Raw genomic sequence first — 24762 nt, 5'->3', positions numbered from 1 at the left:
GGCGTTCATTGCGCTGGGGCAGCGCTCTGCTTCCCGCAGAGGCCTGTGGCGCAGCACTCCCAGGAGACAGCCTGGCAGGGACAGGGCTACTCCAGCCTCTCTTCGCCTCTTGAGAGAGAGGAAGGCAAGCGGGCAGTGCTGAAGTGGTTGCTTGGGTTTTTGTCTGTGACCCGCTGGCTGAGAACCTGCGTGGCATCCTGCAGAGGGAGCAGGGGGCGGGATGCTCTGTGCTGCCAGTGAGTTTGAAGGCAAGGCCCCAAGGTACTGCTTGCTGGGTGGCTTGGGCCAGAGATGAATGACCCTTCCTGTGAAGGCCAGGAAAGAGGTGAATGAGCTCATTTCCGAGATGGATAGCTTGATTGTGGACATCTCCCAGGACAACGTAGTCTGTCATGATACTGTGGTTAGCGAGGCTTTAGTGAAAAGTTTTTGTTTACTCCATAACACTTCGGTGTACACAATGCCTTTGAAATCTGCTTTAGCTTTGGCTTCTGTAGTTGCAGGAACGAGGCCTGTGTCTCTGCCTTACTGGGGTGTTTCTCCTGGATTTAGTCCTGACGTGGAAGTAGGTGCCGCGGTGCGTGGCATTTTGTACCCTTCTCGTTGTTGGCAAGACGAGCAGTTTTTGATCAGGTGGGCTAGTTCAGAGCTGGCTGTTCTACTGGCGCAGTGTTCAAAATCAACGCATTGAAAGAAATTCTGTTTTGTTGATGGGGGACTGTTCGGATTTCTGGTTTTAGGCACACGTTTTACGCTGTTGCAGCTTGGGGTTTCTTGGATCAAGGCAACAGTTTTGTAGCAACCCGTACAGGGTGCAGCCAGTTTCTGGACACTTATTTAAAGTGTACCTCTGTTTCATGTCTCATACTGCCATCTAAGGGCCACCTAGGCTGAGAAGGTGGCTGCAGGTTCCTCAGTGCTTTTCTTCCTCCTTGCTGCTCTTCCCTCTGGAAAGTCAGCAATCCATGGATGAGACGGGCAGGCAGGGAGTAGCAGCAGTCCTTTGATGCAACATCTTGTTTCATCTAAGAGGGCAGGGAAATCTTCTGGATCATTGAGAAATTAGAATGTAAATCTGAGACTTGTAGGAAAATGTGATGGCAATGAGTTTGTGTAAAAGCCAGCAAATAAGAAAGTGAGATTGCAGGATTTTAGGCTGCTCTTGAAACAACAAATGAAGGAGTGTAATGCTTAGAGTCCCGGGGAAGTTCAGCTGAAACTCCTCCCAGTGAGGGAGTGTGCGGTCAGATTCTTAAAGGTGCCAAAGTCCTTGACTCCTACTGGTTTAGGGATTAGTGCTTTATAATAGAATTTGCTTATTAAGATTTTCCCTAAAAAGATACAAAATAACATAAATTAATTTCTTTTTTTTTTTCTAATTTCACCGGTTTTGCATTTCTGGGTATTTTGATTTTCTTGGGCTAAGAGAAAATGGGTAAAAATGTGGTGTTGCTTTAAGAGTATGTGATGCTGGGGGTGTTCAGCCTGGAGGAGAGGAGGCTGAAGACAGACCTTATCACTACCTACAACTACCTGAAAGGAGGTTGCAAAGAGGTGGGTGTTGGTCCCTTCTCCCCCATGACAAGTGATAGGACAAGAGGAAACAGCCTCAAGTTGTGTCAGAGGAGGTTTAGATATTGGATATTAGGAAAAACGTTGCTAGGCATTGGAACAGGCTGGGCTGCCCAGGGAAGTGGTTGAGTCTCCATCCTTGGAGGTACTTATGTGGTGCTTAGGGACATGGGTTAGTGGTGGACTTGGCAGTTCTAGGTTAATGGTTGGACTTGATGATCTTAAAGGTCTTTTCCAACCTAAATGATTCTGTGATTCTGAGAACATGTGATATTAAATAACATGAACAACATTTAAATATTTTGGGGTTTAAGCATTCAAAATTTTATCATGAAAATATTTCTTTCCAGGATAAAAATGCCTGTGTTGTTTGTTTGTGGTTTTTTTGTTTTTTTTTTTTTTTAATCTGCAAACTGTAGTTGTACAGTCTATAGCTCCTTTCTCGCACAGCTGTTCTGAACTACAAGGGTGATAAAGCCTTAGGGGCAGAAGCAACACATTTCAGTATTTGTTGATACAGCATTGTTGGCGTTGACTGACCAAACCAGTTATTGTAATGAGGACCCCTTTGAGCACAACTGTATTTTCAATGCTTGAGTTGCTTTTCAGGCTGGTTTCCAGCAAACCTTGTGTAATAGAGAAAGTAATTAATCTTGCACGTTACTTTGACAGGCTCATGCAAGCAAAGACCTGGAAGAGCAGTTGCGGTCTGTGTCCAGTGTGGATGAACTCATGACAGTACTTTACCCAGAGTACTGGAAAATGTTCAAATGTCAATTGAGGAAAGGAGGTTGGCAACACAACAGGGAACACTCCAGCTTTGACACAAGATCAGATGATTCCCTGAAATTTGCTGCAGCACACTATAATGCAGAGATCCTGAAAAGTAAGTACAGGACACAAAAGGTGTTCTAACACAGGATAAAACAAAATCCAAAGGCTTGTCAGTTGTGTAAAGAAAATATTTTAAAGGTTAAGCATCATCAGTAAACCACCCTCAGCAGTTTGAGTTGACGTAATGGCTATAAAACAAAACCTTTGACAGTCAACCTTCCCTAATGAAATAAATTGCTCTGCAGAGGTATTTTTAGTACACCCTTTGTAAGAAAGGTACAGACTACTTTCTTAGCTCAGGAGATGTAAGAAGTGTTTGTCTTCAGGTATAAGGAATCCTGCTTTGTAGAAGCTGCAGGGATTTTGCAGAAAGCAAAGAGGGCACAGATAGTTGGGTTCACTGGGCTGTTACTGCTCTTTTTCTGCATTTACAGCACGGCTGATAATGCTTTCTTTACATGTTAGTGCTCTATAGGTGAAATAATCCACATGCAGCTTTCTCCTGTTAAAAGACAGCAGTTGTCATGTTGTGATGCTGAAACCGGAAAAAAACAGCTTTGAAACAAATATGTCAATACCCCTTAGTGTTTCAGATGGCCGAGATAAAAATATAATTAGCTTAACGTTTAGGCAAGTGCTTGCAGGCAGAGGAACACAGGATTTTTATTGGGAGGCTTTTTCCTTTTTTTTTTTTTTTTGGAAGATCATGTACTTCAATGGAGAATTTAAGGTAGGTGAAATTTCTGTTTTTACTGCACAGCCTACCAAAAACTGGCTTCAGGAGATAATAAAAGGGTCTGTACAGCTGCAAGTCTCGTGGCTGTTTAGTGTAAGATTGTATTTGGAAAAAGACTCTGTAACATTATGCAAAAAGTTTTCCCAAATTTGCGTGGGTAATGTGGGCACAAATACCACCTTTCACATTAAATCATCTGCTGTACGTAATTGTTAAATAATAACCTTTCCCTTTAAATTATACTCTTCTAGTTACCAGAGTAAACCCATATGCAAATGAACTTCTTGTTAAGTCTGTAGGCCTCCCATTTAATGTTTTTAGTGTATATCATCCCAGTAAAGTACTGTGTGGGACCAGTTCAAATTTACCGTGCAGAGGTGTGCGGTACTTCTTTCAGGCTTCACTCCAGGTAGGACTCAGCCCAGGCACAGGAGAAAGGACATGTACTGCTTTAGCTGTGGATGTCCTAAGGTCTGCCCCATCTCGTTAGGTCCCCTCTTAGCTCCACCGAGACATTTCTTCTGCTTTATGACAATGTGCCACATCCCTGTGAAGAGGAACAATTAGCTAGAAGTTAACAGAGAGAGATGTGTGTTTCGGTGAATAAAAGGTGTGACTGTAGCAATGCGTATTCTGGTTCTAAACTTAAAACAATCCTACAGATTTGCTGCAGGAGAGTATTGTTTTTAAACAGTTATTTTGTAACACATGAAATTCCCTATAACTTGGCAGGTATTGATACTGAATGGAGAAAAACTCAGTGCATGCCACGTGAAGTGTGTGTGGATGTGGGAAAAGAGTTTGGAGCAACTACAAACACCTTCTTTAAACCCCCATGTGTATCCATCTACAGATGTGGAGGTTGCTGCAATAGTGAAGGACTCCAGTGTATGAATATCAGCACAAATTACATCAGCAAGACAGTAAGTTTTCATGCTTATTGCAGTCCAAGTGCTGCTTGCAAATCCGTTTATGATCATGCATAATTTAAACCTTGTACTGCTACTGTGAGGCTGGAAAAAAGATCAGTTCCAGAATACACAGGAAAACAGCTGAAGAGACTACGGCCTGGAAGATGATGTTTAACACCCTTTCCCCCAGATATATTCTTCTATTGTTCTTTTTTTTGAAGAAAAAAAAATGCTGTCCTGTTCTCAGTTTGGAAATTATCCATGAAACTACTTTTTTTTGCGTCTACCCTTTGCCTGCTGCATTAGGCAAGCACTTTCTGGAAAACTGGCCTGTAATTTTATTAGTGAAGAATAGCTTAAGACATATGCAGGCAGGATACCTGTTACAAATAAAGCCTTTTAGGAGCTGAACTTTACTGTATTGAGAGATGCTAGTATGATGTAGCCATTTGTTTTGGTGTAATGCCTCTTCCTGATTCTTTATTCTTCAAGTTCAGAGCTAGTGATCAGGTAGGAGTATGCAGAGATTATGCCTTGAGCCTAAAGGGGAGCATACATGCGTTATTCTGTATTAAGTAGCTGTAACAATTATCACATTAACAATGTTTCCCTCAAATATCATGCAAATATAGTCATGCTTCAGAACATTTGCTAGGGTATTCTGCTTTTGTTACACCATTTGTTAAGTTTTTTGTTGGTTGTGGGCTTCTTTGCTTTTTACCTCTTCTTTCTGCTGCTTTGAAGAAAACTAGTTTTAGTGTAAATCTTGCTTCCTTTTTCAACTAGATTCTTCTAGCTGAAGATGCAGTGCATATTTATGGGGAAGATAAACACCTGCATAGCCAACTGTAAAGTTGTAACCCATGGAAATGTTCTTTTATCATGGAGCTTCTTAGTGCTATGAGCCTTCTTGAGATGGAATTAGGAAAAGGGGACAAAAAGAAAATAGGGGGAAAAAGAAGAGAACTTTTTTAAAAAAAAATACATTTTCTGTCTTCATTTCTCACCAAACCTGTCTGTTTGGAACGGTATATTCTACCCAGAATTTTCAATTCTAAAGTTAAGCACAGGAATAATGTAACTCAGCCTAAAGAAGGAAGACTACAGCACTGATTTTGTTCAAGCTCATAGTTATTCCCACAAACAGCTGTCCTAATTCCAGTTGCTTGAAAGATGCAAATATAATTGTCATGTTGTGAACCAAGAAATAGTAGTGTAGCGACAGCTATTTTAGAGTTTAGCTTACTGGAGTAAAGGATGATCTAGTTACAGAGAGCGGTGTTCCATATGTTCCTGGTCTTCGAGCACCATGCCAGTTTGGGGTAAATAATCCCTTTTGTCCTTAACTATTGAGGGAAGTAAATTTTTTTGTTACTTAGTAGAAAACATTTGGCATTGGTGATGATGTGACATTGGAGTAGTTAAAGGTTCGAGAGACTCTGGAAAGGAAAATGTTAAGTGACTTGTCAGAAGACAGAGGCAATAGCATTGTTTTATTTTCTTACCTATTCTGTAAAAGCAAGGAATTTAATCTCTGAGTTTTCTATCTTGCTTCTGCTTTCCAGTTTTATCTGGTCCTTGACAGAATGCACTGTAAAAAACAAAAACCCTTATAAAGGAAGAGAGTTATAGCTATATCTCTTCATCTGTCATCATCTCAAATCTTTTTAAAGTTATGTGACCACAGCTTACCCTATATCAGATGAGAATTAGGAAAAGTGTTGGATTCAAGACCCTTCTGTGGAATGCAGGTACCCTACACACCTATTTTCACTACTGTTTTCCTTTTATTTCCTGAATGAAATGAGAACAAATGGTTAGTAGCCAGGCATCTTCTGTTTTGTTCATAAGTCATCATTTTTGTAGCTTCATTTCTGGTGCATAGATTCTGTAAGGTAACTTCATACTGTTCACTGTGCAGAAAAAGTGCTTAATGGGAATTCAGCTGGAGGTCTAACTGCGAGGGCAAGCCCGAACATTGGTTCCAGACACTGAAATCTAAAGACAGTTGCTATCACATTTCATCAAAATTAATTAAAAGAAAAGAGCTAAGCATAGAAATTGTTTTGTGGGGATACCAGGAGAATGGACTAGTTCAGATGTTCCCAGATTTACTTGTGGAACACTGGTGGTCCAGAGAGGGGTCAACAGTTCTTTAGTTTGGTCTGTGTTCCTCTTTTCTAGCTACTTAACTTTATGAATAACTTCATTAAGTGAAAAATATAAAAGTATTCTGCTTTGCTTGTAATACCATTTATTCCACAGAAACTGTTTCTGTAGTTACTGAGGGGTGCTTATACAATCATGACTGGGATATGAGACAATTTCTTAATTAAGATATAGTACAATGTTTGTTAAAAAACATTTGAGGGCCCACTAGGCCAAGCCATAAAATGCAGTAGGTCTTTTTCCTCTCCTTGATCCTGGGCACGGCAGCAGCCCAACTTTGTTGCCGAATAAAGGTCTGTGGGGAAGGTGGTTGGTTGGTTTTTGGTTTTGTGGTGTAGTTGTGTTGGGTTTTTTTCTCTAATTTGTTACTAATCAAACACACGTGTAATTCAACTGTCCTTACAAAGACTAAACTACCCGTTGTAGCAACAGCCTGTCCTTCAGCTGTAATTTTTCATGCTCCACATACAGGTACTTGCTTGTAGGTTGAAGGAAAGCGATGAGCAGATGCCAATGAGCCATCTCATTCCATTCTTCCCCTTAGCTAGTGGGATGGACAGTTTTTTGGCTTCTTTCAGATCATTTGTTGTAAAGGTCCTAAATCTTCTTGTTTCATGGTGACAGTAATAGTCTCTCAAGGGAAAACATCTTTCCAGGCAGTTTGAAATTGGATTTAGAGGAGCTTTTCTCACAGGAAACAAGTTAACAGCTTTAAATTGTTTGCCATATTTGAGATGTACATGGTGTTCCTTCACACAATTTGGAGACGCATGTGTCACAAGAATTTTCAGTTGTTTTGAACTTTACCATTTATGACTTTTCCCCTGCATTTTTCTGTGTTAGACTGATGATTGTAGTGATATAGTAGGTACTATTAATAGTGGAAGATATATCCGTATCATTTCCAAATGTTTTCAGTTAAACTGTCTGGGCAAACAAAGTGATCAAAATATAAAAAATTAGAATAAGGAACCCAGGCGTGTTAAACATATCTGATGTGTGTTATACCACGTAAGTTACCTGTTGCTGCATCTCACATAAGCCTTGAAATACTGCTTTTTCAAACAAGTTAGATATTAAAATAATTACGATGTACCATTTTTCAAATAGCTTATTTTCATTCTTTCCAGTATAGAGATGTTTAGAGTTTTGAAATCAGTCTTATATCCTTAGCTTTAAAAACCGCTCTAGACACGTTGTGCTCTGTTACGCTGGTTATATTTGGCTAGCCTTACCGACACTTTAGGAAGTGCAAAGATCTCAAGTGATGGAAACTCAGAGTCAATCAGTTTAAGGGAAACTTGCCAAAATAAACCACAGTCTGTCAGAAGAACAGAGCATAGTTGATGTAAATCTGGGGAAAAAATAATCCATAAATCCTATAATTGAAAGGTATCTAGAATTATAAGCTTTCCTCATTGTGATCTGAAGATAACACTTTTGTCTATTTTATATTTCAGAAGTCAGTAGTCATCATAATAATTTTATGTGTACTGATACAAGGGATATTGGCACATACGACAATAGTACTGAGTAAATTAGTTTAGCTACTGAAGCAAAGAAATACTTCAGAAATCAACAGTTTTTCTGGAAAGTATGGCATGAAGTCCTAGTCTACAGCGTTCAGAGATTCCTGTCTGCTGTTAATTTGTTGTCGTTGTTGTTCCTAAGGTTAAAATCATGCCGAGTTCCAGGTTGTGGACCAGACTCTGGTCCCAAGCTTGTTTCTCTTCTCCACTCCAGCTCTGTAGATGCCTAAAAGAAGGGCGCTGCCAGTGTGGGAACTGGAGTGGGCCTACCACAGGGTGGTCTGCGGGACCACGTAGCTCTGGTCGGGAAGCCCTAACAAGGATGGCTGAAAATATAACGAGGTTGGGAAGAAAGGGCAGTGGTGCGCTTGGCATCACAGTAATTTCAGGTTGTGGAATGCCAAAGGCCAAGTCTGGTTGTGTCAAACAATTCAGAGACACCTTTGCCCAGTGTCCTCTTGCTGTGCTTCCCACGTGAGAAGTACAGTACAGAGCTTATGCACTGATCTTCTAGGATTTAAGAAAAAAACTTATAGTGGTACACAAGATTTCAGCAGTTACCTAATCATTCATTTAACCTCTGTATTAGTCGGAAAAGTAATTAGGTACCTGTCTGTACTGGGAGGCAGAAAATAGAGGCTGACAAGGATCTGACGTTCAGGTCTGTTGGATACATGTTGCCTTTTAATTTTGGCTGGTGCAGTGGAACCAAAGGTTAAGTATTAAGCTTAAAATAAACCTTATTACGGGTTGGGTAATCCAGATGTATGAAGAGAAATTACTTTTCTTCATTTTTGAAGGCTGACTTCTCACATTTGGTTCGGTTGAAGCACAGACATAAAGTCATCTGGATAATGGTCGGTGGGAACTACAGAACAGACATATCCTTAAAAAATAATTAAAACCAAATGTCCTGCCACAAAAAGTTTTTTTTTTTTTTTAAATCCATGTAGTGACAACGACTGTCATGGCTTTAGCACACCATTTCTATTTAAGCCATTTCGAGGCTCTTGAATATTTTCATGACGAAAAAATGGGGAAAAAGCATTTATAGCTGCACATAATCTTGTTCAATGGCAAACAACCCCAGTTTAAGTATCCTGGTATTAGGGCTGATATTAAGGTGTCCCAACATATTTCGTTATAAACTCTATCATCGTTCTCAGCTTAACTTTGCTTTTCTTGTGTGACTTTATTGTTATAAAGAACTAAATTTGGGATTTTTTTTAACGTGAAAAACAATTTTGTGTTCTCATATTTTAGGTAAAGGATATGATACTTGTTTGTTTTTACTAGGGATGTTTGTTTTGGTGTCTCTGGTACAATCTGAATACTTTCAAGTGCTGAAAAAAATCTAGGAGGCAAAGGGAATTGTTGGGAGACTTGGATCTATTTGTAATGAGAACACATTATAACTTTGAGCTGAACAAAAATCTAATGCAGTTTCAGATCTAGTAGGCACCTAAATCCTGTCTTCTAGGGAAACTCTGTTGTTACACCCTCCTTTATCTTGTTGGTAAGGAAGGAACCTGGCTGATCCAAACATAGCTGGGACAAGATGTGCCCATGCCAGAATGCTAAAAATCATGCTAAGGAGCCCAAAAAGAGTGAAGGGAAACCGAGTTTCATGGGCTGGCTGAAAGGGAAACTTGTGTTGGGCTGAAATCATAGAATCATAGAACAGATTGGGTTGGAAGGGACCTTAAAGACCATCTAGTTCCAACTCCCCTGCCATGGGCCGGGACACCTTCCACTAGACCAGGTTGCTCCAAGCCTCATCCAGCCTGGCCTTGAACACTTCCAGGGATGTGGCATCCACAACATCTGTGGACAACCTGTCCCAGTGCCTCCCCACCCTCTGCGGGAAGAACTTCTTCCTGATATCCAATCTAAACCTCCCCACTTTCAATTTAAACCCATTACCCCTTGTCTTGTCACTACAGGCCCTTGTAAAAAGCCCCCCCCCAGCTTCCTTGTAGCCCCTTCAGGCACTGGAAGGGGCTATAAGGTCTCCCCGGAGCCTTCTCTGCTCCAGGCTGAACAAGCCCAGTTCTATCAGGGGGAGAGAATTGAGGGGAGATTGTCATGGAGTATCATCATATTGGGTGAAGACCTGAACACAGTACTTGGAAGAGAAATACCAGAAATGGCGAGAAGGGCTGGGAGACCTGCCATCTGGCTTTCTGTGACAGAACAGCCTCAGGCTGGCTGAACAGCATGTGTTAAGCTCTTAGGGAGTGCAGTAACTGTGTATGGTTGTCAACTGTTCCTCAGTTGCACAGAGCTCCCATGAGTACCTGTGACGCACCGAGATTAACAGTGCCTCACTGACTTAGGTTTCCCATACCAGGTTCTCTGGAAGAGGTTAGGATAGAGCTTTGACTGGGATTTTGTGTGGCTTAATTTTTTTTATCGTTGGCTACTTACGATACACTTCAGTTGGGCTTCACGTGCTGCTTCAGCTGGTGTTTTCCACTGGTTTCCTGACAACGCAGCTGGTAGCACAAATGTACAGGACAGCATAGGCAAGTTGAGTCCAATCTGTTCTCTTTTAAATTCTGAGTATTTGCCTTTGACTCTAGTCATGCTCATTTAACGTACTTTAATTTGCTGTTTAATGTACTATAATTCCTAACTTTTTATCTGAAAACTGCAAGCAGTGAAAGCTGTCCACTCTGAAAAAACTGACCTAAGCCTTACTACTGTCAGATCCTGTGTTCTTCTGGGGACTGAAGCTCATTCTGTACAGTCTTTAGAGCTGAATGTCTCTCTTTAGGCATTGGTCCCTGAAGAACAGACACGAAGTAAATGCCTTTTTCCCTATAGCCTCTAGTGTGAATTAGTCCGATTTTTTACTATGACTCGAAGTTGGGAAGAAAGAGAACATTTGCGCCCCTAAGAATACAGTAAAACCAGTCCTTCAGTGCATGAGGGATCAGACAGAAATAGAAGCCAACTGATCTCCAAGAAGAAGTACCCATATGGGCGGTGTGCGTACCAGCAGTAGTACCCACAACCCACCGGGCTGCCAGAAAAGAGAGGAGGCAAACTCCAGCCTCATAGGCAGATGTTCTGATGCACTCCTCGTACAAATAACTGTTCTAGGTACTGACATTCGGCTGTTGCGTGTTGCCAAACACGCCCTGTAGTGACAACAGATGTTGAACTTACTGTTCTGCTGGGTGCGGAAGATGAGCCAGAAATAAATTAGAGATGTTAACAAAACCAGAAAGCATTATACAGGGTCAGATCTTACCTAATGGGAAGTGATTTATGAAGATGATAATTCAAACCCAGCTTATGTGTATTGAGAGTTTATTCACTTGTATTTGAATAGCTTCGTTGGATTTGGAGATGCTGATACCATGGCTGAGAGCAGAATACAGATTTTCTTTAGAGTGGATCTTATTTTAAAATGCCAGAGATTATTTAAACTGAATTATTCTATTGCATGCATTTTCCGTAACAGAGTCCTTTTAAAGAATGTATTTGTTGTGAAGTCTCTTAATTATATATTTTCATTGTCAGAAGAGAAGAGATCTCCTATTTCAGTAGGCATCAGTATATATTATCCTAACAACATGTGCAGACAGAAGCGTAGGAAGAACAATAATTCCAACCCCAATATTTTACTTCCATCATTTCCATTCACGAGAACAGATCTGATTTATATTCTTTGTCTAAATGGTGGTTCATGTGTCACCTTAAGCACTTTCCAAAAGTGAGGGCTAGAAGTGTAATTTCGAACATGATGTGATGTAATCTCTGACATAAATAGTTGCCTTAGGTTTTTTGACTTTGTGTGTGAACACTAGCTACTGCTGTGTGATGTAAAATACATTGCTATTCCATGAGGCCAGGGAAACTAGTCTACCTTTACACTGTTTATCGAGGCTTTTTTTGCAGTGCACCACTGGAGTGCTGATGGGAATAGTTGTTAGCAATATTCATCTCTAAAATGACACCTTTCACAGTTTAAACGGAAGGATGTATGTAGATTGAGATAAATTGTTTGCGCCATCATTTCCACTCACAAGTGGTACATCTCAGGTGTTTTAGTGAAATTTCTCTCAGTGCGCTCCTGAAGCCAGACAGGAGGACAGTTGGGCTCTTTTAGGCGGTTTGGGTTTGTAGCTGCCATCTCCAGAGGTCTGGAGTCTGCTACGCTTTGCAGCACGGCAAACTGATCTATGCTGAGAACTGGGACAAAACAAAACATGCCATTTTTTTCTAGTCGGCTGCAGTTTTGCCCATGCAAAACATCACATTTATCTTCAGTTTCTATCAGTTCAGCTTCAGAAAAGCAAGTTCATAATGTCATAAGAGAGAAGAGGAAACAAGAGTCTCTTTACATGTGTAATACTGTAACAAAGTACATGCTCTTTGTTAATTTATGTCTTTGAAGAATCAGTTCTCCTGTAAGATATTTAATAACAGTGAAGGCTTTTGCATCTGTAGATTCTTAGCTGTCTGGATTTTCAGAGGTCTCAGTGAGCTGTGCTGCACTCCTAAAAGCACAACTTGTTTAAAAGTCTTGCGTATGTAGGTGAGTTTTGTCATCTGATCGAAGATCAGTGTTTAAAAAATAGATACCACAAAAACTTGGCATGTATTTTCGTAAACGAGTATGGTATGCAGAGATGAAAGCTGTTTTCATATGCATGGTCTTTTCTGGCTCTGTCTACACCACCACCTTTGTTACAATGCACAAACTAACTAGGAAATCGGAGAGGACAAAGCCTTCCAATCGGTGGATAATTTAAAAAGAAAGCACTAAGTACATTTAAGCTCTTTCCGTATAACATATTAGCATGATGATGAGCTCTGTGTTATGGTTGCAGCTCTTCTTCCATAAGGCATCTTGGTAAGGTTGCCTGTTGTGCTTAATTTAAAGGAACGTTTATAATAGGTAAGGGTAAAGGAGCCAATATTGGTTTGGAAAGCCAAAAAAGGATTGTAAGTATAATAATAAGTTCATTAGAAAGCCTCTTTCCAGAAGCCTGTGGTGAACTTACTGAAAATCCTGGGGGTATAGCTGGTGATAATTAGGCATTCGTTTTATTGGTACCAAACTTTAAACTAGACGCAGACTTCTGTCCTTATTATTGCGTTAAGACCGAAATTTTAGGAAGTGTTACTTGTTTTGCAGCTGGAGCAAGAATAAGCAAGCTTTGGCTGGAAGAGGAACTCTTTTTGTGGTCACTCCCTAGGTGGATAGTTTTTCTCATCAGTATTTTAAAGATGCAGAAAACTATTTGGTGCTTTGGTTTTCCTTTTAGAGAAGTAAAAATATACCAGTTTGCGTAGATTCTAGTGGGGACAAAGATTCAGGTTTAAAAGTAATATAAGTGATGTGGTACTTTTTGTAGCAAGAATAACACTGTTGTAATCTGTAACAGAATAAAATGGGAATATATGACTTCTGCTGTTTCAGTTCTTGTATGATGCCACTCCCGGTGTTAAACTTTTTTAAAGACTCCGTCACTAAAAGATGTCAAAATTTGTAAAATACATAATATCTACCAGAACTGATGATTCTTTGTACGGTTTAGGTTTAAGTTGCGTAGTTTAGCTGTGTCAGTAGTACGAGCTGTGCTGTTTGCTGCACAAGTGCCATTTTCCTTGCAGGTACGTGGTGAATATATCCCATGTGCTGCACCTGCAGGCTTGTCAGTACTCAGGCTCGCATGCAGACTTCAGTGCAAGGTCCTGTTTTCGGGACACCCCGTAGACTTACTTCTTATTTTGAATCATTGAAGGTTACCAGTATTTTGCTTACATTTGCATGCTGCCATACCATGAAGCTGTTGATTATAAAAAAGCATTACAAATAGAGCTCAGCTAAAAATTAGAGTCTTGTTACACAGTCTCATCAACTGAAACTGGAATAATAACCAATGACCGTGTTTTTATAGGTAGTAAAGTCCCCAGAAGATGCAGACATATTCTTAAGTGTATTTGGAAAAGTGACTGAGCACCTAAAAGGCAACAGTGCTCCATTATTCCACTAGAAATACTATCAAAAATAGTTCTTAAGACTTTGACCTAATGTATTTGTCCTAACTTTTCAAGAGACTATTGAGATGAGTCTTACAAGTGAAGCCTTAATTTGATAATGACCATGTCCTGAACTGAATACTGAAATGAGTCTCTCTGTCTCTACCACATATTCAGTTATTTCCAGTGTATCACTGGCGTTGTTCTCTGCCAACAGTTGAACTACACTGACCACTAAAATTAGTATTTTATTCATTCACATACATGATTAATAGTGAATATTTCTTAATATCCTGAAAAAAATGAATAGTTCAGGATGCATTCCATTAGAGCAACCATATAATCTGCATTGATACTAATGCTGGAAAGTCAGAAATAGTGTGCTGCAGTTCAAAACTTGTTCATCCAAAATTTTTTTGACCAAAGTCCAATGTAATGCTCTTCTACACAAGCTCTTGTAATTGTGCCACTGACATATTAGGTTGTAGCTTACTCTTTTTTAAAAAATATTCTTGTTTTCCAACTTTTTGAAGCACTTTCCAAATGTTACATTTTAGATCTTTTTAAAAGGCTGCCAATTTGAAGTCATTTCCTCTAGAAAAACGAGTACTTTGTGCATTTCCCTCTTTTAACAACGTTCGTTTAAATGTTGTAGTAAGCAAACACGCACATAGCAGGGCTAACACAAAAAATGTTTTCATAACATGGCTGTTGTATTTATTTTGCATGTAGTGATTATTTTGCAGTGTAACTGGATGTGTCAGTGAATGATGGTAGAGAACAAAACCCCAAACTTCAATTCCTTACAGCATTTTTTGGTATGTCTTTGTATTCCTTTCAGCTGTACCGTTACTGGTCTCTAAAAGTTTGCTTTGCTTTACCTTTTATAGTTATTTGAGATCACAGTGCCTCTCTCTCACGGCCCCAAACCTGTGACCATCAGCTTTGCCAATCACACGTCCTGCCGCTGCATGTCGAAGTTGGATGTTTACAGACAAGTTCATTCTATCATAAGACGTTCCTTAACAACAACACAAACGCAGTAAGTGTGAGGTTGGGCTTTCCTCCCCTAGGATGAGCCAGCCTATATAACCAGGTATAAAATACTGCTGGAAGCGTTCACGGTGAAGAGGGGTGAACGTCCACGCGTTAGGAATAGCAGAATGCATTTTGCAGAGGAGCTGATGCTGTTTCGCATGGGGAGGATGTTACTAGAGTAATGTTACCTTTTTACCCAGTGGATAAACTGGGACTAGATGATGAAAAAAATGAAGAGTAATGTTGTCTGTGGTTTTCTTTCATGCAAAGATCTGCAGTGCGATTGAAGCTTAAAGGAAACATCAATAAAATCAACTTACAAAAAAAAAGTAATCAAGAAAAGCTGAAAGTACTTTTGAAAATAAGGCGTAGAAAACATTTCTCTCTCAAACTGTGTTTTCCTCTTTAAAACATTGTTAAAGAAAAGGCCTGCTTTTAGGGAAACTTTAACTACAAATATTTTTTCGACATCTTCATATGCCAGAGGTGAAAATAAAGCATAGTGGGGAGAGGAAGTAAAAGGTTAATTGACAATCCACAGAATTAGCATATTGATTTGTTTGGTGATGTTGAATGAAATTTGGCACATAAGCAGTTGTTATTAAAACACTTGAAGAACTCCCTCCTTTCTTTTTAGGGGGCTGAGTGGTGATTTCATGGTGGCCAAAAATACATAACAGACTCACAGTTGCTTTATGGAAGAACCAGTGACTAGAAGCTAAACTGGAGTTAATTGTAGGCATTTTTAATAAGGCGAGCGATTAGTTCAGAATGCCCAAAGAGGTAAGCTGGTTCATCTGTGCTTTCAGTCAAAGTCTGGATGTTTCCTGACGTGTTCCAGCTGAATACAGTTTATATTCAATTTGAATTGAAATTACTTAACTTGTTCATCAAAACAGGGATCATAAACTGGAGATTAGAAAAATACTAGCAAATAAATCTATTAATAGTTTAATTGCATAATTAACAGATTATAAAAAAAATCAAATGCCAGGAGTCAATAATCATGTCAAATCATGCTGACTGTTGACAGCTTCTCAGTGCTTCCAGACTAAGAGCAGTTGTACTTACCAGTGCAAGAGTTTATTCTGTCCAGACAGCAGCTACCTGTAGTTACAGGTAAATAAATGCACAGGCACAAGACACTGACAAGTAGCTGGCTGTCTTGTGAGTAAGGAATCATGCTTCAACAAAGGGAAGACTGAGTGCTGCTAGATCAGAATATACACAGGCCTTCTCTACCATTAAGTACCATATTTAAGTTTTAAATCCATGGCTTTTGGCAAGAAAAATGGAAGAAAAAACCCACACAAAAACATACAAAACCAAGCTGAACGCTTCAGAAAGGAAGGGAAAGATACTTAGATGTTCCTGGTGGGTGCCTGGATGCTTTTCAGAATCCCACTGGGTTTTTTTTAATTTGTATTAATGTTCTCAATTTCTTTTCACCTTCTTATTTTCCCTTAATATTTCTACTTACGTTTTTGAATGCTAGTGAAACTTCTGTAAAGCCAAAACTTGTAAATGCACTTCTTGTCACAGTGGCAGATCTGCAGGTGTGCACGCGTTTATGTACCTGCTAATTTGAACAGAAATCTAGTAATTACTTTCTTAGGTGTTACTGAAAATAAAAGCTTAAGAGTATAATCTGGGTTTAGGGTAGTAACACTTGGGATCTAATCAGAATTCCAGGCTGGATTATGCCATGCTGCTCAGACCCTTGGTAGAAAGAAGAGAGAAATTACATGTAAAATGGAGTACAAATAGTCAGTGATCTTATATACAAAACATATTTGCTGCACAACCTTATCTGGAGAATTAAGGTCTAGGTCTTTCCCTGTTTTCCCACATTTTTTCCTTCTAAAAAGTACTAGCTGCCACTACATACTTGCGAAGCTGAGGCATGTCAGTTCATGTTAACCAGTCTTCCAGGGTAGCTCCTGGATTAATGGTATCTTAAGTTGCACTCTTGTCTGTTTATATAGAACATAATAGAATATAACTTACTCTGGTTTAGAAATGTAGGGATTTGGGGTGGGGGGAGCAGAGGGGCCTTCAGTATACCTAATTCAGTTCCAGGTCTCTCTGATGATCTTCTCTTCACGTGGTCTTCTAGGTAGGTGCTTACAGAGCTGATAAGCATACTTTCAGTGTGGTTTGGGTGTGTGTTGGACACGTTAAACATTTCCCCCACTAGTCTATTATCTGTCCTGACAAGTAACAAGTTAGCATGTTGGGGTTTTTATTTTTCTTCCTAAGTGGGGTTCACATTGATTTGGAAGGAGGTAGTGAAATTCCTTGCAAAGTGTTTTGCCTCTGATGTTCTTTTCCTAGCTTTCCTGAACTTTCCTAAAATGCTACCACAAGTTGTTTTAAAAGTTCGGCCGTATCCCCTAGTAATTTTCTATACTAGTGACCACAGTAGAATGTGTAAACAAGCACTTCCAGTTCCTTCTGCTGGGTGTCTTCAACCCTGATGCTGAAAATACATAGCATTCTCTTCCATTTTATTGGTAACTTGGGTTTTGTATCCACATTGTCTTCTCATGGGTTCATGTGTGCTTGGTGTTGTCTTTGTGCTGTTGTCCCGGCTTCCTTCTGTAGTTAGTTTTAAACACTCCCAGCTAGAGCCAGAGCTCCAGGTGTGAGCTGAGGGGTTTTTTAAACAGAATACAGTAATACATCTGTAAGTTATCCATACCATTGCTCAAGCAGAATCAGGAGGCAGGCAGAAGGGTGTATGTGATGAGTGAGATCATTAGCAGAACAAAATCAGGAAGCACCAGCTTGATAAAACAGGAGGCGAGGCAAGGTGATGTTACACTACCGCAGTCTTTACAGGCAGAGAGTCATTCAGCGTGGTGATGGGGAGTGGTGTACTTGAATGAGCATCACAGAAGGATGTCCTAGCACCTGCATTTTTCAGTGCATGAGTAATAGTGCTCAGGGGAATGAAAAGTACTTAAAATGTGTGGTGTATGTGCTGCCTTAACAGCTGAGGATTTCAGAAACGAGGAATAAGTGACACAGCCTGGATGCAACAAGTTAGGCACAACTTGTTAAAAATTGTCATGTCACCTGTGGTCATAAAGAAATTGCAAGCAAGGAAGATGAGATAGCGCACATAAATATTCTATTTGAGGTGCACCTACTAGCTAAGTTCAGTCATTCTTTAAAAAGCTGGTATTAGTATTTTTTGCTTTCTTTGGTACCACTACCTTGGCTGCAAAAATAGCAGGTAAAGAGCACTAAACTCTTAAATTGTCTGTTGTCTTTCTAAAGTGAAGAGGCATCACTGCTGAAGTCCAAACCTTTAGGCTAAAGAAAGCTGTCCAGGATTTGAGTGGCTGATGAGAAACAGTCAGTTAATGGCACATAACTTGCACATAAAGAGAAAAGGAATCTGATAGGCTGTCTTTATTTTAGAAATTAGAGTTTTGTCTACAGCATTCATGCAGAAACTATTATCAGCTGTCTTCTGACATCTGTATCTGTGCAAACGTTTCTGTACTTCAAAAACCAGTGTAGACATTTATGCCTGTTAGCACCTATGCTGTGTTTGGCATGTAAATATTTTTTGTATTGCTCTGTTTTCTATATGAAGCTTACATTCAAGGGTTAGATCTGTTTCCAAACTACATTAGGAAAGTGCAAATATCATTTTCAGGAAGTTAGAGCAAAAACTTGAAATCTGAGAAGGTATCTTCAACAAATGGTTGAGGATTCCTGCGGTGCGTAGAACCTTAATTAATAACAGATTTGATAAGAGTTTAAAATAAGATTATGAATGAGCTGAAACTCCTGGAGGGAAACAAAAGCAGTCAACACCTCAAATCTATCCTTTTTTCTTGGGTTCTTATGGTAGTAAATCAACAGTATATTTCATTCCACAGGTGTCACGTGGCAAACAAGACCTGTCCAAAAAATCATGTCTGGAATAATCAAGTTTGCAGATGTTTGGCACAGCATGATTTTGGTTTCTCTTCTCACCTTGGAGATTCTGGTAAGGAGTTTTGCTTAAATGGTTAAATGTAGGTTCATGTTTTGTTTCACCTAAAAGAGAAATTTAAAAACATGAAAAGTAAATGGTTGAATATTTTTCGTTATCGATACTGTTACTGGTTGTTGCCTGTCTTTTCACATACATTTGTTCTTAAAACACCTTAAAAGATATTAATTCAATACCATTTCTTCACTTACATATACGGGATACGTAAATACATAACAACATTCTGATACTGTGCAACTTTCCTGCTGCATTTTCAGACACATCTGAAGGATACCATATTTGTGGACCAAACAAGGAGCTGGATGAAGAAACCTGCCAGTGTGTCTGCAGAGGAGGTGTGCGTCCCTCCAGCTGTGGACCTCACAAAGAATTAGACAGATCATCATGTCAGTGCATGTGCAAAAACAAACTTCTCCCCGCTTCCTGCGGGCCCAACAAGGAATTTGATGAAGATAAGTGTCAGTGTGTATGTAAAAAGACCTGTCCTAAACATCAGCCACTAAATCCCACAAAATGCATCTGTGAATGTATAGAATCTCCCAATAAATGCTTCTTAAAAGGAAAAAGGTTCCATCACCAGACATGCAGGTAAAACCTGAGTCTTTAACCCTTTTGTTGTGTTTAAGGCACAGAATTCTGAGTTGTGTCATTTGCTGTCTTGTGGTGTTGCTTTGCAGTGTTAAGTAAACAGGAAGCCTCTCTTCAAGGCAGAATAAGGATTTTTTAAAGCATTTTTAGTTTCTTGTACTCTTAATTCTACTAAATTGTGATGTGGTTTTTTTACTTTTGATGAAAATTAGGTGAAAGTTCAAGCTCCCTGGTCTTTTTATGCTACTTAAAATCCATTTTTCTCCAGAGCTGAATATTGCAATTGAAGTAACTCAGATATTCCTAATTAGGTTTCATGGGTTAGTTCTGAAGATACCATCCTTCATTTTGACTTCCTAAATTTTTGCATATCCTTCCTTTCACTCACCTGATACTAAAAATTTATGAGTGCATAAACAGCCTTCTAGCTCTGCGTGATTTCTGTGAAAAGTAGACATATAGAACTATAAAACAGACTGCCCACATTCACCGTTTAAAATAGGATTTGGTCAGGAAGAAAACTCTTCAGTTTCTTTATATATCACAGGAGCTTTTCCTTGCATGACTGCTACACCCATAGCCATAGCAGTCTATATATATAAATGTGAATGACTTTAGGTTCTGAGAAACAAACAGTATTATTTCTACTTTGTATATTTTGTGAGGAAAGTTTTCCTGTAAAGTGCATTTGTTAAAAGAGAAACAGTGCCATTGGAGCAGGAAGATCACTTACTTATTAATATGGGAATGATTTCTATTCTCTTAATGACAAATAGCAAGTCCAGAAATGTTCAGACACTGGAAATGGAAAATAGAAAATTAGGACATTTAAATGTCTGTGGTGATTTGTTGCTTATCAAAAGTAAACCTCATGTATTTTTTTTAATATAACACGTAATCAGTTGGCAAAAATATATTGCCAGATCTATATACATTAGTTCATCCTGAATAAAGAAAAAACATCCAATACTAGGAATGAGACCTAAAGTCTCTAAAATATGGGAAAAGATTAGTAATTTTGTTAGCTGTTTTCCTCTGTTTGGCTTTTTGAGTGGATAGAAGAGTTCTTAGAAACATAAGAAATAATTTCTTCTCCGTCATTCAGTTTTTATTCCAATTTACGTTTGCACAGGAAGAGAGGCCAACCTGATTGTATGAGCTTTAGCATGGTACAGTCTTAGCACTACTCTAGCATGCACTTTGAGCCATGCTACACGTACAAACCATGTGTATCTTAAAAGAACATTCGCAGATGGAAACATCAGGCATTTAGAAAGCTAAGAAATGCCATAATAAATTTCTGATGCCACCTCTATTGATTTGAAGACTTAGAATTTGAAGGAGGTAATTGAGCCCAGCTTACCTCTGTAGAGGTGTGGTTGAATACGATAGAGTTTAAGGCTCTTTCTTGCTTCCAAGGACAATGTGATATAGGATGCTTTTAACTGTTTCTCTTTTCTGAGCAGTTTGTCTTTGTGTGGAGAAAGATTTGCATGTGGTACTCCGTAGCGCTACAACCAGTACCCCTGCAGATGTTAGCACTGCCAAGGAAAATCCAATATGCAATTTCTCCTCCGTAAGAAAGGAGGAGCACAGGTTTCTCGTATTTTAGCTCTGTCCACCACAAGCTTTCTCTAAAAGGAGTAAAACCCCTGCAACATCCTCTTTGCCTTTGAAAGAAAGATCCCTTGCTATTGTGAGACCACACAATGGAGGTGCCACCCTATAACGCTGAAAGATGCTGGAGGCCTAAACACAGCTGTGTCCTAGGCAGCTCCTCATGCAGAGAAAGTAGTCCTTGTAGGTTTGGGTTTTGAAGCACCAATGGTTTTACCCACTCTGTCAAAAATGCCTCACTTCTAATGTTATACCCCGCTCCAGAGCAAAGGGATACAGTCTCATTTACAACGCACGGGCTAGGAAGAAATAAGAAAAAGTACTACACACCCTATAAAGCATGCTGGCTTGTAAGGTGATCGTGCTGTTACCGCCACTGAAAGTAGCATTTCTTCAGTTGCTAGATTGTCCAGAATGACAAACCTGGGCATTCAGTAGCAAAGATCCCAGTGAGAGGGTTGTCACTGACTCCCCAGCGCTGTACGTACTGACTGAACATCTGTCAGCTCCAGCTTGCTCAGATCAGCCTCAGCAGACAGACGTCTGTCACGTGACAGTGCTCCGTAAACAACATTCAGCCCAAATCTTTTGAAAGGCCTGGTCTATTGTTCAGCAGAGTTTCCTAAGGAAACCACATTTATGTAGTTACAGTGACTCTGCTACTCTTTGCCCTGTGCTACCACCTCAAAAATTTCGTTTGGTCAGTTTTGGCGGGGCCAGGTACTTCAGCACCTCGGCTGAAGCGTTTTAGAGGAGGAGATGGGTGTTCTTACGGTGCTGGAATGTCCTCAGTCAGGCTCGGACTGCAGCGACCCGGCCTTGGCTGCTGCTAGGCACAGGCTCACACGGCAGAGATGCTTTACAGCACTGTCAACTGTAAGTTAAAAGCTGAAGCTCACAGTTCACTGGGAGCCAGGAATCCTAACCAAAGGGAATTCCTCATATTTAATGATTACATGACGCGTTTCATTTTGCGCAGTATGTCATAGGTGGCCTATTTCTGCCTCTGACATCATTCTGCGGCTATCCTGTACATGAAATAGTCTAACTTCCGTGGCAGAAAGGTTCAGTGTCTCATCCATTGCATCTCTGTGAGGTACCTTTGTCCCGGAACCAACCTACTGATGCTTGCCCATTTCCTCAGAGTACGAGATCCCTTGGCAAACTTGCAAGACCGCAAAGTTCACTTGCTTTCTCAAGGCAGCGCTGTGATTTTTGTTGCCTTTTACCACTGTTTCCAAACATTATTGGGGAAAAGATCAGTAGGGTTTTGAGAGATTGCAATGAGCTGTTACACAGATATCATATTAGGTGGCACAAAATTGTGTTACTCCCTTAATTACAGGGACCACAGGGGTGCAACAGTCTATGACTAATGACATTAAAAACGCTGAACGAGGTGCAACTAGTTAATAACTGTCACGTTTGCAGTCTTCCTCATTCCTTACGGTTTTCCTCATAGCCAGGTTTGATTGGTTGAACTAGCTGGCTTGAATTAACGTAACTGTAATCCAGACCTCATGTCATAAATTATTGCAAAGTAGAAACTGGGTATCCAAAACAAGCACACACTATATTATCTTATCTGCAACAATAATAAGGGTAGCCACAAGCCTGAAACAAGAATTGCCTAGGGAGGAGGATAGTGGCGTTGCCTTAATGCAGTGCACTGTAGTGTCTCTGAACTGCAGTGTGAGGTACGGCGATAGATCATAATATCACTGTTGCACAAACAGGCACACGTTATTTCAATACAAGTTTTCAGTAGAACTGTGTTGAAATTCGAAACGTATACTTTTGTCTTTTGACTCATCGCCAGCGTCTGAAAAAAAAACCACCCCAGACTTGTACTTTGTCTCCATTATACACCAGAAAGTATTTAGCATTGTTATTGTAAGGTTATTTTAGGTCAAGTTCTTGTTTTAATAGAAAAATAAAATAGGAAAAGGAAGAGTTCAGGGACAACCACAGATACTATCTTTGTCTAAGTTCTATTTTTCAGTCAAGGAATCTGTGAAGAAAAAATCTGCTGCTTCTTAGGCAGATGTGTCTTATGGTTTAATGCTCTGTTTCTGGTAAACATACTTAAATCGGGGCTATTTCTGTTCTTTTTTGTTTAAGATATGTCGTAAACACGCAGGCTCTGCTCTTACCTGAGAATGCAGATAGGTGCGATATGAAGCGCAGGTATTTCCCCACTGGCCTCAGAGGGTGGCTGTAGGAGCTTGCATCCTGAAGCAGGGTGTTTTTCCAGGTCAGGGCCGCAGCGTACCGCACGTAGACCAGTCTCTCTCGGGCTTTGTTGCCATTAGTGAAGAAGGTGCGAAACAGTGTGAGTGAGGAGACGGTAGGTTTTATTAGCACCTGGTTCTGGATTGTCACCACCCCAAACGGGCAGCGTGCAGTAGGTGATAACGAGCCACCACTTTGAGTACAGAAAAATATTACTGCCTTTTCAAAATTAAATTCAGAAGAGCACTGCTCAGGGTTGGAATGCAACCACAACCAGACGCTGAGCTAAAACTAGTCACGAGTATCTGTTGCAGTAGAATTGTTTCGTTGTCTTCCGTGAAGCACGGCCCAGTTGAGAGTGACTGCAGACGTGAGCAGAGGTTGCAAGATCTGCCTCAGTAGGGATTAAACATTCCCTGGCGAAATGGCAGCCTGAACGCGCACGGCTTCTGCTTCAGGTCAGCATAACCAATGATGTTTCATTAATGCCTGCTTTGTTCTTCTCTTTAGCTGTTACAGACCCCCGTGTACAGTCCGAACGAAACGCTGCGAGGCTGGATTTTATTTTAGCGAAGAAGTGTGCCGCTGTGTACCCACATATTGGAAAAGACCACTTATGAATTAGCGAGGAGAGCACTACTTGCTATTTTGGTGTACATTTTTCCATTAGAACAAAAGAAGACCAGAAGCTTGGCTAATATTTGGAATTAAATGTTCACCAGAGACCCTGTGGGGCTTTCAGAGACGGACGCATTGTGCTTTTCTCAAGATGTGGAAAGCAAGTGTAGAAAAACAACTGGGGTTCATGTTTTGTAAAGAACTGAATAAGGACTTGTTTTCTGCCAATGACCAAACAGCCTAGGTTCTCCTTCTTGTGATTTTTTTTTAAAAGAGATAATGACTATATAATTTATTTCCACTAAAACCATTGTGCAGCATTTCTGTTTATAGCAGTAACAATTGTTAAAGCTCACTGTGATCAATATTTTTATATCATGCAAAGTATGTTTAAAATAAAATGGAAATTGTATTATGTATAATGGTAAGAATGTTTAATCATCAGCCTAAAGCAAGGAGCTACACTTCAGCTTTACTGTCAGCGTTCTTGGAAGGGGGAAAGGCGAATGAGAGGGCAAGCACTTCTACGAAAGGAAGGCTACAGGCACTTTCTCGTCCCTGGTGGACATGTCATTTGAAATAGAGCTACACTTAGTGTTTTGTGACCCCGTGACGTTTCTGTCTGTAGAACGAAACTACCAATCGAGTACAACTCATGCCTCCTGAAAACAGTGGAGATTCTGTACGTTGCCCAAGGGTAAGGGCTGCGTTTAAAGGACAGCAGCAGCTACTCACGCTCCACTATAGTCACCTTTTTACTTTATTTCTTGTTAGCATTCCTAAAGAATAATACGAAATAAGGTCTGCTGAAGCTTGTGAGTAGGAAAGTGGAAATGCCAACTGTGCTTCTTATTTAGTGTTCCAAGCTATGTTGTAAAATTTACAACTACATAATTCAGAATGCTTTGTTGC

General features: G+C 40.0%; 1 protein-coding gene across 1 annotated transcript; it reads left to right on the top strand.

Annotated features, from left to right (window-relative positions):
* The first annotated feature begins 346 nt into the window (after nt 1–346).
* Nucleotides 347–24281, top strand: VEGFC (vascular endothelial growth factor C). The gene is made up of 7 exons (XM_010157875.1): nt 347–565; nt 2245–2458; nt 3875–4065; nt 14639–14790; nt 18680–18789; nt 19053–19383; nt 23743–24281. Exons 1-7 carry the CDS (start codon nt 347–349, stop codon nt 23855–23857), a joined length of 1332 nt encoding a protein of 443 aa, XP_010156177.1. The 3' UTR covers nt 23858–24281.
* The last annotated feature ends 481 nt before the right edge of the window (nt 24282–24762 follow it).

The sequence above is a fragment of the Eurypyga helias genome, unplaced genomic scaffold, assembly GCF_000690775.1.
Source record: "Eurypyga helias isolate BGI_N326 unplaced genomic scaffold, ASM69077v1 scaffold7928, whole genome shotgun sequence".
NCBI classification, from domain to species: Eukaryota; Metazoa; Chordata; class Aves; order Eurypygiformes; family Eurypygidae; genus Eurypyga; species Eurypyga helias.
The sequence above is the reverse complement of the archived record's forward strand: the minus strand, read 5'-3'. Positions and strand labels throughout refer to the sequence as shown.